The 12,350-nt window shown below is 35.6% G+C and overlaps 1 protein-coding gene across 1 annotated transcript in view; it reads right to left on the reverse strand.

The window, feature by feature from the left end:
* Positions 1-365: 365 nt before the first annotated feature.
* The window catches only part of MOSPD2 (motile sperm domain containing 2), a 39,028-nt gene continuing 27,043 nt past the window's right edge, over positions 366-12,350 (reverse strand). Inside the window, exons 10-15 of the mRNA XM_074606013.1 lie at positions 11,037-11,149; positions 6,631-6,727; positions 5,719-5,815; positions 4,926-5,055; positions 2,902-3,004; positions 366-2,435 (exon numbers count right to left, since the gene is read on the reverse strand). Coding sequence (XP_074462114.1) covers positions 2,289-2,435; positions 2,902-3,004; positions 4,926-5,055; positions 5,719-5,815; positions 6,631-6,727; positions 11,037-11,149 — 687 coding nt within the window. The 3' untranslated portion in view covers positions 366-2,288. The remainder of the gene's footprint in view (positions 2,436-2,901; positions 3,005-4,925; positions 5,056-5,718; positions 5,816-6,630; positions 6,728-11,036; positions 11,150-12,350) is intronic.

The following is a 12,350-nucleotide window of genomic DNA, read 5'->3' on the forward strand; positions in this document are numbered from 1 at the left end:
TTATTTTGCCTTTTTTTTTTTTTTTTTGCTTACATGTATTTTTCCATTTACTGTGTGTTGTTTAAAGAACAGTTAGTTTTACCAATATACATATATTTGTATCGGGTGGATTTGTGTTATGTGTGCCATGGTGGTGTTTACATGCCAATACCATGTGCTACCTTATCATGTTAGGCACTCTGCCTAGGAATTTATGATCATCTATTTCACATTTGTGTCACAAGTATCGTCACAACTTCTATTAGACAACAGACTATGGGCCATTACCATATTGACCCCTCGTTCATATTCACTATCTGCAGACTAACAAGAGAACCAGAACCTCGGGAGATGTAGCTATTTTTAAAAGACTAAACATTCAAGACTACATATTTGCTCATATTTATTTTGTAACCGTATTTTTCTAAAACATATTAAAATAGAAAAGATGTTCATCTGATTCATCATACAAAGAAAATACCAACATAGTAATAAAATACTGAAAATATATGAAAGCACCAAAACATTAAAATATTTGTATTGGCAAAGACTCTAAGAATATATTTCCTGCAATTTTACAGTAAAGTGCTATTCAATCCACTCAAATTAAGGAATCGGCATTTTAATAGCATGGTTATTACTACCTTAAGGTTACAAATTACTTCGTTACCTTCCTCAACAAGACAACAACCCATTTTTGTTGGAAGCAAGGCATTTGAGTTGCATGCACATGAAAATAACCTAAATAACACTTTCATAGTAAGCAGTGAACAATATAAATTGTTAACTCATTAAGAAAACAAAATACCAAGAAGCAAACTGAACAGAAATGAGATTAGTGAAAAATTAAGAAAATGCAGATGTGGCAAAACATTGTATAAATTAAGAAAGGACAGAAGGCTCTGCACCAAACAGTTCTGTAGACCTGCCTTTTACATGGTAGTATTTTTAGTAATCATATTGCTGCTTTACCAGTTAATCAGTTTAGTAATGCATTTTTTCAAACTGCCCTTTTCTACTTCCTACAAATGATACTACATCTACAACACACTGGAAAGATACCGTAAGCAAAGAGACAGAAGCAAAGTATGACCTTTATTTTCCCTCAATTATCTCTTCTCGTCCATTGAAGCCAGCAGACAAAAACTAAATGACCTGTTACAAAGCCAATTTGTAGCAAAAATTAATTCCAGTAAAGAAATTATTTTATATTTTTAGACCTCATCAAGAGTGAAAATTTTAAATGTATGAAAGATACCATCAGTCTCCTCTTAAGTGTTTATAATTCTAATATACATATTTACAGCAATGAGTACAAAGAATCCTCGTTAGGGTAAGTTCTCACTAGCTTCATACACCATTTCTACAACAGTTTCTGAGAAATGGCAGATAGAACACTTTTATGATGCCTTCAACAATATTTAATCTTCCAACTTGGCTTGCTTTTTTCATAAATTCATCTGTAATTTAAGCATATTGCACATCTCAGAATGAGTTCTCACACTGGCTATTTATTAGCCTTTTTATGAACCAATAATAGGCCATCAAAAGTCAACTCTCACACTCCTCCAATTTGAATAAGAGTTGCTTTCAAAAAAAAAAGGAAAGAATATAAAGAATAGGAATAGTGTGTCATCATAATTATTTCATTACTATCTTTGGAATCAAACAAGGGTTATATTCCTGGTCAATATGGTTGTGTGTCTGTTATTCGGTAGGAAATATTTACAACTTTGCATTCAGGAAAAGCACAAAACCAAGGAATTTAACCAATGAAAGCAATGAGCCTGAATTACCAAAATAATTACTAACAACAAATATCTTCCTTTATATGTGCACATACATAGATTAGATAAAAAAAATCTGCCCATACTACATAATTTCTGTAAATTTTCCTGAATGAACAAGTTAACCTTTATAATACACTGAAATTGACTGCTTGCACCTTCTACAAGAGTAATTCAGCATGTAAGAATGAATACGATGGAAAGGAATGAAATATTGTATTTGAAGTAGTTGAATAGAGAAGAAAAAAAACATAAATAGTTTTAAATTATGTTGTTGTATTTGGTTTCCTCCTTCAGTAGTATTTATGGAATTGTACAGTGAAAATAGGTCCTAGCTCTAACACCTTCTCATGAACTGTTCTAAGCGTCAATTTTCAGTAACTTCCTTTGTCGGTCATTTGTTTCTTCTTTTTTTTCAGCAAGTTGTATCATCGTTCATTGTTGTGGGCTCACAAACCTCATTTTGGCTGTTCCAAAATCCAAGTGCACCATGATAGGCAGCCCAGTGCAAAGCAATTCCTTTTAGCTTCTCTGGGTATACACCAGGTAGAAGCAGAAGGCAACGACAGTAACTGACAGTATTGATAAAACAGCTGACAACTGCTGGAACCAGAGGCAGCGATCAATCTGCTCTTGAAGTCTTTTATTAATTTGCAGTAAACGAGTCAGCTGAAAATAGAAATAGTTTCATTAAATTAGAATAACTAAACTAGTAACTATAAGCACAGTAAAAAAAAAAAAAAAAAGACTTCTCTTAGCGATACCTTTTCTATCACTACCTACGTTAGGAATCTGTTCCGCTAAAGAGGCTTTGAATCTTAGGAGTTATAGGTTATGGATGGCCTATATTGTCGATATCAAGCAGGTGACATCTTTACACTAGGAAGCACAATACCCCAGATGTGTAATATACACAAAAGGAATTAGCAAACTGCACCGAAAGTAGTATTTTGTTATACTGTTACCATTTAACAAAATAACTAAATCATTATCACTGATTTAGTTACTTTCAATTGCTGAGCTTTTCAAATAGTATAATTCATGAAGTACCACAGAGGTTTAGTACAAATTCTTTTCATCTCTATCATATTTTATAATTTTGTTCCATATTCAGCACAAAGGAATACACTATTACCTGTATATGTAAATCTTCGTTGGTTTTTGCTGGAATATGAAATGCATTCTCTTTTAACGTCAGAGAAGAAGGCTTACTACTTTCTACAACATGACACCTCAGCCTGTGAAAGAGATAAAGAATATGCACCAAAACCCATAAATTTAATATAACTTTGTATAATTATTAGTAAACAGTCCATCTAACAATTATTATATGCACTTTATCATCTGTTCTGGTTGATTAATTTTCTAAACGACTGTTGCAATGATAGTCTGAAAAGGCTTCCTCAGTCCACTAATTACATTTTGACACATTTTGACAAAAAAAGCAAGATCAAAATTACCTGCGTGCTCAGTTAAAATATATCTTCATCATTTTAAATTCATAGCACAGGATGCACTGGATTATTTTGTCAAATACTTACTACCAGAGATGCAGCAATCTATTGAGCAGCAAAGAAAATCTAAAGGTTTTCTTTCTGTTTTAAACCTTAGTGACAACATTCTTCACGGAGTCCACTTCTTCCACAGTTGAAAACACAGGAACAGAATTTCGTAGGAGTGGAATCCTACGCCATTTATAAAATACAGAGCAGAAGCTGCTCTGATGCAAGTCAATTAGTGTGGGAATACATTTATTTGCTAAAGAAATGGTTAAACTGAGGCGGTGGTATTTTTCTATTTTAAGGGAAGAGAAATGCTAAAACTTCTCTGGCAAGACAAAACAAAAAAAGGGACAAATAGCTGTAATAAAATCTAAGTAGATTCCTCAGATGAAGTACTTGCACATATAGTATTAAAGAGACAATAATTATATTCTCCACTACTTATAATCTAGTTTTAACAAAAAGCAAAGGTCAGTTTTGATTCATGAGTAATATACATACATAGCACACTTTGCAGGTGATAAATTTAATGTATAAAATAATCTGTCCCTATTGTTTCAGGCTCTGTCTTAAAAAAAATGCAATATTTATGCAAGGAAGCTTGAGGTCACTCACATGATGTAGATGATGTTTAATAGGGAAGTCAGGGATAAACATTTGAAGCAAAGATAGAGCAAGACTTAGGCATCAAGTCTCAAAAATACTTTTTCCATGTTAATTTTGGCCATGGGGAGGTAAAGGCAGCTCCAACCCCCCCCCCCCAAACCAAAAGCCCCCAAACTCTAGGAACAATCTAAAGTAAAAATACAGCCAAATTACTTTTTTTTTTTTTTTTAAAAGATGAAACAGCATCTCGATATCATGGCTCTAAGGCTTCTAGAGGAAAGAAAACTACAAGGAACTTTTCCTAGAAATGTACAGGGATACAACTAGATGTGTGAACAGATGAGAGAGAAGAGTAAGAAGAGTAATGGGTATATATAAAAGAGTGTACAGGAAAATGTATTTTCCTAGTATTATTTGATTTTCAAGACTCGCCTGGATGCAGCCCTGAGTAATGTGCTCTAGGCAATCCCGCTTCAGCAGGGGAGTTGGACTAGATGATCTCTAGAGGTCCCTTCCAACTCTGAAGATTCTGTGATTCTGTGATTTTTTCACCATTAAATATGGAAAACACACATAGGAACATGTGATAGGTTTTACAGAAATTTTCTATAAAATTATGATTTTTCCCTAGCAGAAAGGGGATATTTCTTAATATAGTCTAGAAAACAGTTTTATATTTGTTATGTCTTCTTTCCTTGCTTGTTTCTTTTTAGAAAAATCAAGTACCACATTCTTATTAAAAAAAAAAATATATATATATACTGTCTGTGTGTATTGCCACATCCATTCACACTTTTTCCACTTAACTCTTAACCAGCACAAGAACAACAACAATAAAAAGAAGAGCATGTGCAGAATACTATGACATTTTATGCATTCAAAACACGTCTAATCACTTAAACCAGTGCAGACGCCTCAGCAACATACTTCAGTCAGTAAGCACACAACTGGGTTTGGAGAATTCTTCACTGATTATAATATGCAAGTACTATAGAACAGCTAAATGATAATCGCTAAAAAAAGCCCTGTCAACAGAAATCCATATGCTCACCTATGTTCCATCACTTTGGTCCTAGGGACTTCTTTCCAAAACTGAGTCAGTTCTGGTATACCTGCTCCAGAAGACTGGTCCATTTCTGCTGCCATTATAAGGAAACGATCCTGCAGAGAAGCTGCAAAACCTGCCCTCAAAGGAAGAAAAAAGCAAAAGTGTGCTTGGATAAAATGACAATAATAAAAAGCGTATAGAAGCATTTTTTTAACGTAAGTGTTTTAAAATGACAGCTTGTTTATTGCAGGACATTGGACACTGACTTATAAGAAATAAAAATAATGAAATCATTTTCTTAAGCTCAACAATGTTGATTACAGTTTTCCCAAAATTTTACAGTTGCATTTTAACAGTTCTAGTTTCGTCCGAACGAGTCACACACAAGGACAAGCCACAATTTTGTAAAGAATGCATTCTCCAGCAAATTCACCTGTCCTTGCAACAACTTAGGAAACTAATTTACTGCAGATAAACTCCCACTGTAACAGAGCACAAGTGAGACAGCTGCTGCTGCAACTTTTGTTTTTTAAGACAAGAAGCAGAATGGGTTGCAGACAACAGTTGCTTATGCCTAAGTGGAGTAGTAAATCAGTACAGGCAGTTACTCAAATGCTGTCTGATATCCATGTGTTTTTACAAATAGTAACACCCTCATACAACAGTCAGGTAGACATGGGTGTCAGTCAGTCTTACACCCCAGCAAGCACACACAAAGGTTAGTATCTAGAGCAGTCAGCCTGTTAATAAAACTTGTCCAGACTTCTTAAAAATTCTACTGTAAGATTTTACTTACCACCATGAAGAGAGACTATTATATCCAACGATGTGCCAGGTTCACAACTGCTGTTACTGGGTTTAACTCTGTATTTTTCAGGAGCAGTTGTTCTCACCTATAAAGAAAAAATACCAAACAAGCATATAGTAAATGCATTCACAAATATGACTGTTTCATAACCTCCCTCACTCTGTAATAACTATAATCACCAAAAGCTTAAACATTAAGACACAGTAATACATATACTCTTTAAAATATTTTATTTTGTAGGACTAATCTGACACTGGTATTTCTCTTCTTCCTCCCTCTCAACCACTTCTATCTTTTCTAGCACGCGCTATTTTTCTCTCTTACATACATGCTTAAAAAGAGCCAAGAATATCAAATGGATTATGTTAAAATTCTTCATATGAAAGTATGGAAACTTTTAGTTAGTTTTGTGTGCAGAGAACACAAAAGATGTGGTGAAAAAACGATCAAGACGCAAGTCAACTCTATTTCTGAAGCAAACATGACTGCATTCGTTCCTTTGACGGTGCCATTTGCAGATGGAGCTGCATCACTTTGGAGCATTAGCAACTTGTTCCCAGCTAAGACTTAAAAAAGAGAAAAATTCTAAAAAGATTACTTTTCAATGCTCAAGCCTTTCTTTTTTTCAGGAAGTATTAGACTCACTAAAGAATTAACTATCACCATAGCTCTCTTCCAGTCAGTGCTCCGAAGATTTGTCTTACTGATTATCCCCTTTTGGGCGGTACATAATAGGCATAAATTCAGCCGTATGTCTTTGATCTGCTTCAAACATCACTACAGAATAAAAAATTTAGACTGAAAAGCGGGTTTAATAGTATTTCTTCCTCCTTACCGAAACCAAGAAAAAGTTACACATTTAGTAAAGTAAACCAGGTAACACATAAAATACTTTCTTACCTTAAAAGCCACTATGTTTTTAGTGACATTTGTGAGAACTATCAAACATTTTTTCTCTCCAGTTTCTTTGGATCCAAAATATAGTTCTTCTGCTGGGCTAATAAGAAATTTAAGAAGAATTAGTTTCTTGAAATTATCTTTAAAACACATCACAGAAAAAAACCCATCCACACCTCCAGGAAAATAAAATACTTTCAACCCTGCAGCTACAGTCACTTTTAACAGTTTTTCATCAAAAAAACCTGTGAAAACAAAATGCAGAAATTTTGTAGTGAAGCTCAGGGTTGACTCATGACCACAAGTGGACCTGGCTGCCTCAGCTGACTTCTGCCCTTGACTTCTTCCATCTGGAAGAGTGTGGCCATCTGCAACAGCAGGAATAGCCAACAGAAATACACAGTCACTTCAGCCACTGCATCTTACAGAGGTATGTTATGGGAAAGCATCATTAATTTTAACTTATGCTAACATTAAAGAGTATAAGGCGTGACAGACACCCCATACATCTATCCTTGTAATGGGTATAGTGCACACATAAGAGGAGCTGTCAGGTACCTGCAAGTGGCAGTCGGTTCCACCACTACAGCTAAATTCACTTGTACTTATGAGTCAGTCTTCACATACTTCTGGTGACACATGCATAAATAAAGTTATTGCTTGTTTTTAATATTCTTGTGCGATTAGGAGAGTCATGCATGAAACCATTTAACCAATATCAGAGTAACACAACTCATTTTGGAATAAACATTCAAATGAACACTACTAGGCAAAAAGTAGGGCATGCTCATATACCACAAGTTCAGAGAAAACTCAAGTGAAAAAATGTTCTCTTTCAATACGTCACATTAGGAGCACACAAAGAACTACCATACTATGCAGTACTACAGAACTGCATATCGTTTTGACAGAAAGCCTTTTTAAAAAAACGTGTTACATATTTTTCCCTTCTACCCTTTTCAGAATGCCGATTTCATGTTAGTTTGACCTCCTCCTCCAAAGACCTTTCATAGTACCCATCCTTCTCTCCTCTCTCACTTAAACAAACCAGTGTATTAGCTGAGAAGAAAAATCCCTGGTGCTGTAGGGCAAGTCTGAACACCCATGCTAAAAGAGCAGTCCGACAGTGACTCTGTGTGGGGTGCCCATATTTTACAATGCATTAGACAGTCCACACAACAAGATTTTTTTTTTCTTTTTGGTGGGGAGAAGCTAAGTGACACAGAAAGCAAGAAACTGATGGGTTTAAAACAGATTAACAGGGTAACTGTATCCCCTTCTCCTATCAGTTTTTTTTTTTTTCCTGTTCCCAAATTCTCAACTTAAATAACCACCAACAGTAGGGAAAGGAAGGATTGTAGTTACAAAGTATTTTGGTTATCTTAATACTGTACTATTGCAGCTGTGTGTTACACCAATTGCAAGATGAACCACGAATGAGACAGGAAAGCATTAACTAGCATCAAAACAAGCCACACAAAGAGCTCAAGGAAATATTCTGCCAGAGCCTGATCTTTCTTGTTCTACCACCATCTGCAGCTATTGACCCAAAAAAAACCTAAATAAAAAGAAACGGGGCTTGAGGGCCACTACTGTATGCCTGTTGTCTGTGAAATCAATCAGATCCATAGTGTTGGATGCGGGTGGTACGTAGTTTTGGGGAGGGTGGGGTGTTTTATTTTAAACGAACGTGGATGCTTTTCAATTTTTATAGAAACACTACTTTCTTTACTCTGATGTGCGTGGGGTAACCATTTCAGCTTCTACTAGAAATTCTCATCTCAACATACATCACAACATGAGCTAGGCTTCTGCCAGGCAGTGCAAGTAAACTGCTGCTTTTTACCTTACCAAATATATTCACTTATCGAGAAGGAAGGCCAATAAAGACCAGTCTTTCACAGTAAGGTATACAAGGCAAACACAAACATGGTCTAAACCAGGAAGAGGCAGATGACCAGCGAGTATGATTACAGATACGAGAAACAGAAGAGCACCAAGTACCAAGCTTTGGTCACACACGAGAGCCAACAACTACTAAGCAGCAGACAGGTAAGGAATCTCTCTGCCTGCAGGGCTTCAAGGAGGCCTCACCGAGTCTTCAGCAGCCACAGTTCAAAAGGCACAGAAAGGCTGCCGGTTCTTGGCAATTTCATGGTACCAGAGCTGCTACGGCTCAGGTTCCTGGTCAGGCTCTAGGGTGCTCCCTTCACAGGGCAATGCTGGCATCAGCAAGAATACAAGCTAATTACGCTGGCAGAGCTTATAGTGTTTGAGACAGGTGCCTGTGACTAGTTAAAGAGGCACTATGTATTCTCAGTTCAATAAATTTCAGTTCAGTGTCCTGAGAAAGATTCCAGGCAAATAAAAACTAGTTCTAGCTTCTATAGAGTTAGAATATTAATAAAATTAATAAACAGCAACAACTGTGCATACTCTCAAGAGTTTACTTTAAAAAAAAAACAACACAACAAAACACAAACAAACAGCAAGGACAACGGAGACACCAGAATTTTATTTTCCATGACGACAAGACTACAAGTATTAGCACACCTCTATACTTGACTAAGTTTACTTTCATGTAATTTACATGAACTCATAGAATCACAGATTGGTTTGGGTTGGAAGGGACCTTAAAAATCATCTAGTTCCAAACCCACTGCCCTGGGCAGGGACACCTCCCACGAGACCAGGCTGCTCAAAGCCCCATCCAGCCTGGCCTTGAACACTTCCAGAGATGGGGCATCCACTGAAGTGAGATTGATCGGCCTGTAGTTCCCTGTGTCTTCCTTTTTTCCCCTTTTTAAAAATGGGGGTTATGTTTCCCCTTCCCAGTCAGTGGGAACTTCAACAGACTACCACAACTTCTCAAATATGATGGATAGTGGTTTGGCAGCTTCATCTGTCGGTTCCCTCAAGACTCGCGGGTGAATCTCATCAGGTCCCATGGACTTGTGCACTTCCAGGTTCCTCAGCTTCAAACCTGATCTTCTCCTACAGAGGATAGTTCCTCGTTCTCCCAGTCCCTGACTTTGCATTCTGTGACTTGGGCGGTTTGGGAGAGCCCTTACCAGTGAAGACTGAGGCAAAAAAGTCATTGTGTACCTCAGCCTTCTCCATATTCCAGGTGAACAGGTCTCCTGTTTCCTTCCAGAGAGGGCCTACATTTCTCCTAGTCTTCCTTTTATCACTGACGTACCTATAGAAGTTTTTCTTGTTGCCCTTGACTTCCCTAGCCAGATTTAACTCTATCTGGGCTTTAGCTTTCCTAGTGTGATCCCCGGCTGCTCAGACAATTTCTCTGAAACTCCAACACTTCTATTTCACTGGTAGAACTTGAAATATTTTAAGAGAAAAAAAAGGTAGTTTTGTGTGGGGTTTTTGGTTGGTGTATTATTATTTTTTTTTTTTTATTTTATTTTATTTTTAAGAAGTGGATGGAAGAACACAGCTTCTTTTGTCTTGGGGACAGAAAATTTTACGCATTGTTTGAAACATCATAATTCTGCAGTCTATGCCTTTGACCTACCATATTAGAAATTCAGTCTATACAGAGGAGGTTTTTGCACATAACGGACTATAAAAATAATTTTAATTTCAAAATCAGGAAAATATCACATATAAAATATTTTTGATGCTAATGAGCATGTCATTATTCAAATTCATTCCAGAACTAATTCAGTACAGCACTTACAAAATTAGCTAAGGAATTACCTATAAATTAGATATTTTCTTCATTCATCTAATAGCAAACTGGAAGTGAAAATAAAAGTTAACATCTAAATCGACTTCTAAACAAGCATCTTAACCTGAAAGGCAGTGAAAAGAAAAAATTATATTGACTGTTTGTTTTTTTTCCTAGTTCAATGATAAAAAAGCAGATTCACTGCAAGACGTAAGCCTCTTGGATGACAAAAATCTTCTGAGCATATGCCATTTACCCAGAGTACTTCTCACACAAAATAAATTGGACACATTCATTAAGTTTAATATCCATCTTAAGTTAAAAGAATTTAAGCATGATTAACAATGAAAGCTGTTTTAGTAAACACATTGTTTTTAAGCCAATGAAATCAAACTGTGTCAAACGTCTGCTCTCATTACAGATAAGCATACGTTTAACAAAAACCAGTGGCAGACAGTTTCTCAGTATAAATCAAACCATGAAATGCTTCTTTATTCTATGAAATATACACCTACTAATTATTACAAAACGCATGCAAATAGCAACACCAAAAAATTCACTAAAAACACGTAAAACCAGAAAAATTGTTTGAGCTTTGTAAAAATCATTCTTGGAAGGATGTTTATAACTAATGTTTTCCTCTAATACTCTGAACTAGTTCAGTACTCAAGTGTCCAAAGCACATTGTAAAAAAAAAAAAAAAAGAAAATAAAATTATTATTACCTGATATGTAATAAAGGTCCTTTAAAAGTGGTTAATGCTTTCTTTGCATTTTTTGGTTTGAACTCTGTTTTGTCAGTTTCCTCTGATTTGGAAATTTGTTCTATAGAATTCATCTAAGTAGAAATGATAGTTATAATGATTAACTAGAAACCTGGGTTATACATGTTACAGAATCATGCAGGTATTTTAAAGAATATTAGGTGGCTTATTTCAACAATTTATGTATTTCAGACCAAGATTAATATGTATTCATTCCCTGAAGCTGCTTGAAGGCCACTGAATAAAATGATTTCTTATAGAAGTTAAATAATATATTAAACATGCATGAAACAAAACTTCTGCTTTGTTTTTTTTTTTTTTTCATGTAACTTCCTGATACCCAAGTTGGTTGTTTTTAAAAACTCCAGACATGTTATAGTACCTCAAATACTTATGATTAAGATTGAATTTTACGATTATGAAGCATTCTTCCATGGCAAAACTTTTCAATTAAAATAGACACCCCAATACAATCACTGCAACACTGAACAGAAAACACAATAACAATTTCACGCTTTATTGTACTGCAGTGTTGCTAAACATATCTTCACTGCTTTTACATGGAACTCTGAAGTATTGGAGAATTTAAAAGAAATAATCCTGATTTAATTGGTGCATCCAAAACTGCAGATATCTCGGGTTCTGAGGGTTTTCCTCTATTACATTAAGAAAACACAGGTCAGCAGGCCTGGACATCTTAGAAAAAATGAAAGAACTCTGGAATTCAAAATGCAAAATGGGGGGTGGGGGATATAGGAAACAGAAAGAATTGGTGACATCATGACTCAAGATCAGGTACCTGAAAAGTCTGCTTAGCCTTGTTTTTATTCCACTTAAAACACAGAGAGAAGACATGAAGAGAATTCCGTTTACGTAAATTTGAAGTATGGGAATGAAAGTAATACAAAATCTTATAAGAAAACAGCTTTTATAAAGAGAACCACCCAGCAATTTGATTCCATTTTTTTATAGTTACAGTTATAGCAAAAGGTTAGTGTGTAAATACACTGCACTAGTTATGTTTTGGGCTTTATTCTACATAAATCTAACTACAACTACCATAGAAAAATATTACTATAGTAGACATTTAAGGTGGAGTCCTTCTTGCCAAATGCAGGCATCTACAGGAGAGGCACTTACTAACCAAGTTTATCACTCATGGCTCCCTCTGCTCTGTGGAAAAAATCATCCCTTCTATGGGACAAGAAGAGGCATACATATAAATCAAATCAGAGGAATTCTTAGTGATGACAAGAGTCTGCATATAAAGACTGG

Source organism: Larus michahellis, chromosome 1 (genome assembly GCF_964199755.1).
Source record: "Larus michahellis chromosome 1, bLarMic1.1, whole genome shotgun sequence".
NCBI classification, from domain to species: Eukaryota; Metazoa; Chordata; class Aves; order Charadriiformes; family Laridae; genus Larus; species Larus michahellis.